General features: G+C 53.8%; 1 protein-coding gene across 2 annotated transcripts; it reads left to right on the top strand.

The window, feature by feature from the left end:
• The first annotated feature begins 2,203 nt into the window (after positions 1-2,203).
• On the top strand, positions 2,204-4,607 carry PHLDA2 (pleckstrin homology like domain family A member 2). Of its 2 annotated transcripts, none has more exons than XM_073347284.2 (2): positions 2,204-2,738; positions 4,182-4,607. In XM_073347284.2, exon 1 carries the CDS (start codon positions 2,318-2,320, stop codon positions 2,714-2,716), a length of 399 nt encoding a protein of 132 aa, XP_073203385.1. In that variant the 5' UTR covers positions 2,204-2,317; the 3' UTR covers positions 2,717-2,738; positions 4,182-4,607. The 2 variants fall into 2 exon arrangements, with proteins under 2 accessions (XP_073203385.1, XP_073203384.1); XM_073347283.2 differs by having other exon boundaries at positions 2,204-2,750.
• Positions 4,608-4,983: the final 376 nt, after the last annotated feature.

Genomic DNA, 4,983 nt, shown 5'->3' with positions numbered 1-4,983 from the left:
GGAACTGCGGGCCCATGGGAGCTGCAGGGGCGGTGCCTGCAGGCAGCAGCATGCGGAGACCCTCTGGTCCCATTGCCTAGGAGCTGCTGCCAGAGGGGTGTGCGGGTCACTTTCGGGAGCCGCCTAAGGTAGCGCTGCACCCCTCACCCTCTCCCGCACCCCTGCCCCAACCCAGAGCCCGCATCCAAACTCCATCCCAGAGACCGCACCCCTCTCGCACCCAGCCCCCCTCCCAGAGCCTTAGGCAAGTGTGTGTGTGGGGGGGGGGGGCAAGATTGGACCCAGTGTGGGCACCACCAAAAAATTATACAAACCTGCCACCCCTGTGCATATTCTACTGTAGCAGAATCTCATTCACAGGGGTGTAGCATATTTTGTAAGTGGTGTGTGGGAAAGTACTGCTCCCTTCCCGCCTGCCTCCATCCAACCCCTAGATTTTAGCCTTGACAATAGCCCTTTTAATCAGGCCTCTCAGAATACCTTAATAAGTAATGATAATAATTAATACCTGGCATTTACACAACTGTTCACGTTCAAGGTGTTTTACCAACTTCTGCCTGCTAGAGGACGGAAAATTTTCAAAGGATGGAAAATGGACAATTTCATGGGGGGGGGGGTGTCGTCAAAATAAACAAAACACAAAACATTTCCTTTTTTGGACCCCCTCTACTTGCATTTGTGATGCACCCATCACTCTATCATTTAGGTACTAAATCTTAACTAACCTTCCTAATTGTTTCAATTTCTTTAGTTTTTATAGTTTAAAATGCAATTTGTTCTGCAAGCTGCTGAATCTGCCCTCAGAAATGCCTGCCAAAAGCAAATTTCACATGAAACAGAAAAAAACCCCTTCTCTCCAAACTTCCAGGTGAAAATGGAGCTTTTTGCACAAAAGCGGATCGATAGCCTTCATCCTGCCATTCATTGTGCGTGGAGTGGGTGGGTTTCATACAGAGTTCAGCAGACTTTTCCAGTCTGATGAATTATAAGATCTAGGCCTTGGATGATCAAAGTGCTGTAATAGAAGATAAGAGCTTCCAATGTGAGAAAGTGTCATGCATTCTTTAATGTAGCTTAATAGAGAAAGCCTAGATAGCGTGGTGATGGGCACTTCAGAAATGCAGAGAGATGAAATAGGTTAGGTAGGTGAGTGGAGGGCTGCCCTGGACATATTGGGGGGTGGTGGGTGGAACATTTCATGGCCAGGAAAGGCAGAAGTAGCCTAGAGCCCTTCTCCATTTGTCCCTCCTGGCATGTGAGCTGGGGAGGATCCCAGATACCTGGCTGTCAGGAGGACAAAAAATCAGGAACCTCAGCCCACAGGTTTCCAGGACAGAGAGCCGGTCTGGTGACTTTTAAGGTTAAGGTGCCTCCCCATCCCCCAACATCCGGCCTGAGCGCTCAGCCCAGCCTGGAAGAGGCTTGAAGCCTTGAGAAAGTTCCAAAGGCCGCTGCAGGGCTGAGTCACCCTATGGGCTGGGCAGCAACTGCATTCCTGAGCAGAGTCACTGCTTGGGGGCAGGCAAGGGGAAGAGTGGGAGAGAAAGGAGCCAGGTGAGGGGCTAGCCAGATAGAGGGGACGGGGGAGGGCAGACGGGGGGGGGGGAGCGGTAGAGGGAAGGAGAGACACACAAGAAGAGAGAAGAGGCTTGGGGAGGGATGCCAATTTTGGTTGGAGGTATTCTTGGAGGTTTCATCACATGACAGTCTTGAAGTAAAGATTAATCTTTAATTCCAGGAGACTCCAGGACTATCCTGGAGGGCTGGCAACTCGGAGGGGGGGGGGCAGAGGGAATGGGGGAGACTTGACACAGGTGGGAGGCTGGGGGAAGGGAACGAGTAGAAGAAAGGGGGAAGAGGCGAGGGAGTGGCGCAGAAGGGGAGCTGTAGAGAGGCAGGCTGGGGGTTGATGGAGGCCAGGCAGGGAACAGGGGTGGAGAGGAGAGGGGGTCATGGAAGAGGCTGAAGAGGGACGGGGCGGGGATGCAGGAGGCGGTGGGAGATGAACCGGCCTGGAGCTGGAAGGCAGTGTGCCGGCGGTGGCCTGGGGCCAGCGGGGGAGGAGGTGCCGGATACAGGCGGGGCGCGGGGAGGGGAGGGACAGGGCCGGGCTCGGGAGGCCGGGGGTGGGTGCCAGCAGGGCTGGGGAGGGAGTGGCACCGGAAGAGCCAGGCGCTGACTCACCAGAATAAATTGCTCCTCATCCAGCACCCTTCGCTCACTGCAGCCGGAGCCGCTGCCGAGTTCGCCGGCTCGCAGCGCGCTGCCCAGGGAAGAAGGCGCCGCAGAGGGAGCCCGGGCGCGGCCGGAGCGGAGGATGAAGATGCCGGGCGAGGTGATCCGGGAGGGCGAGCTGGAGAAGCGCAGCGACAGCCTCTTCCAGTTCTGGAAGAAGAAGCTAGTGGTGCTGACCAAGGACAGCCTGAGCCTCTTCCCGGACGGGCACAAGCGCGCCCGGGGCAAGGAGCTGGGCTTCCACTCCATCCTCAAGGTGGACTGCGTGGAGCGCACGGGCAAGTACATCTACTTCACCATCGTCACCACGGACCGCAAGGAGATCGACTTCCGCTGCCCGGACCAGAGCTGCTGGAACGCCTCCATCACCATGGCGCTCATCGACTTCCAGAACAAGCGGGCCATCCAGGACTTCAAGAGCCGCCAAGAGCTGGAGCCGGCGGCGGGCAGCCCGGAGCGGCGCCTGGCCCGGGCGCCCTGAGCAGCCCGCGGGGCGGCAGGAGGTACGGCGGAAGGTGAGCCCCGGCGGTGGGGTGGGGGGTGTGGGGGGTGGGTCCGATCAGCGCCCCTGAGCCTGCCCGCGCGGGGCTTGGCAAAAGGCTCCGTTTCTCGGGCTCCGTTTCCAGAGCTCGGGCTGCTGCGCTGCGCCTCAGTCCGTCTCCATAGAGCTGCGCGGGGGGCCGAGATCACCGGCCGGCGAGCTGGCCACGTGCTTAGCGCGGGAGGCATTTCTCCCCCTCACCCCCCACTTCCAGGCTAGCGCTGCTCCCGGCCTTTAAACAGCGGCTGCCAGCCCCTGAGAGCACGTGGGCGCCTCCCGCCTTTTCACGGGGACTCCCACCGCACCTGCCTGGGCTCGGCCGGCTCCGCCCGTGGCGCTCCGACGGAACCGGCACCACCCGGCCTTCGGCTGAAAGACCCCCCCACCCCCAGACTCTTGTATCGGCTAGAAACGCAGCCCTGGCGCCTGCAGGCGGAGGCGCGGATGGAATTAGCCGAGCCGGTCGGCCCTGGAGGGGTTGAATGGACTTGGCCCCGCAGCGGCCCCTGCTGGGCAGTGCAATTTAATGATTCCCAGAAAGCATCAATATGCCGGTGGCTTCTTATGGAAATCACTAGGGATCGTTTTACTGCCACTTCAGCATCCGGCAGCCTGGGATAAGAAGTGACTGTCTAGTAGCTAGTGTGGCAAAATATCTCCATTTTTCAAGAGGAGAAAGGACGCAATCATGGGGATAGGAGAATCGCTGTTGGGATCCTGCCTGCCTCTGCTCTCTCTCTTGGGCTGGGGACCTCCTTCTGTGGGTCTGACACTGGCTGGGTCTCCCTGGGAAGACACTCACATCCTGTGGTTGAGGCACTCAGCAGCAGCTGACTTGGGTTTTAATGCTTGAACTGGGGAGGCCAGGCCCTCTTACTACTTTGAGGGGCTACCTCACTTCTGTCTTATTCAAAACACTGGGTGGGCTGTGTTGTATTAAATAGGTTTGCCTGTTTCAGGCTTTCATTAATCACCCCCTTATCCTTCCTCCCCACATAATTCAAGCAGTGGACATTGACTTTTCATGCTGCAGCTTTTGACTGGAACGTAATACTAGCCTTTAGACGAGCGCCAAAGCTGCTCCTTAAGCCACTTTGGCCAGCAGAGAACGCTGAAGTGTTGTAGACTTGGCACTCCATTTTGGAGACTGAGCTTTTTGTGAGTGTTGCCTACCAGGGATCTCTGGGTGATACTGTGCATGGTTACTAACTAGCAAGAGCAATTTAATAATTATGCCATTTAGTTGAGGAAATGTGGAGAGACACTTAACAGGGGCTTCTTTAAGGAACTCTGTATATAGGCTGGGATTTTTAAATATGAGTGCCAAACTCCCGTAGGCTCTTACCCCACAAGAATATTGCTGTATTGTTGCACTTCTGACTTATTTTCTGTTTCTCTCTTTTAGAATATACCGCTGGATGATAAACCAGATCGAATGTCTTGGACTGAAATGGGACAGGGTACCAATGAAGGAAAGCAAAGAAGGTGGCTGGGAACAGTTGAGTTTCCTCCAAGTTTGAGGCTGCTGAGCAAAGAGCCCTGAGCTTCGCTCCAAGATGCATTTTAAAAACCAAAGACTCTTTCAAAAGGACTTCTGGTGAAGCTTCAGCAAGTTTTTAAGTGGCACAGCTTTGCAAACTCCTTTCATCTATTTATGAGATGCAAAGAATATTCAGCACCCATTGGTGCAAAACAAACCCAATTTAAATTATTTGTGGTATCTATATGTATTTATTTTGATGAATGTCTTTAAGCAGATGTCTTAATATTGCTTTTGCATTAATGTGTCCATTCCAAATAAATTACTTGAAATGTTCACATTTTATTACTATACACTGCGGTGCAGTATGTTTATTGGTGCAGGTTGCAGAATAATAGTTCATAGACACCATCTGGAAATAGGGCTATACTAATGTATCCAGACACTTCTGTTAATAAAAATACTCATGTGCTTTAATAACAGAAAACGGACATGTCTCTAGGAAAGGGCCTGCTTCAATTGGTCTCCAAGCAGAAAATCGGTTGCATCTAAACTAGGAATTGCTATACTGTATCAGACCACTGGCCCGTCTAATCTAGAATTCAATGGTCAGGATTAGTTGCGTCTGAAGAAGGTGCAAGAACACCTGCAGTCACCAGTTACAGAACAAAAGTGCCTTCCAGAATGCTTCCTCTAATACCCCCTGCTTTCTTAGCCCAGAAGAAGA

The sequence above is a fragment of the Lepidochelys kempii genome, chromosome 6 (assembly GCF_965140285.1).
Source record: "Lepidochelys kempii isolate rLepKem1 chromosome 6, rLepKem1.hap1, whole genome shotgun sequence".
NCBI classification, from domain to species: Eukaryota; Metazoa; Chordata; order Testudines; family Cheloniidae; genus Lepidochelys; species Lepidochelys kempii.
The sequence above is the reverse complement of the archived record's forward strand: the minus strand, read 5'-3'. Positions and strand labels throughout refer to the sequence as shown.

Excerpts from the sequence above, each read along its gene's own strand:
- PHLDA2 (XM_073347284.2), top strand. The coding sequence starts at position 2,318 with ATGAAGATGCCGGGCGAGGTGATCCGGGAGGGCGAGCTGGAGAAGCGC.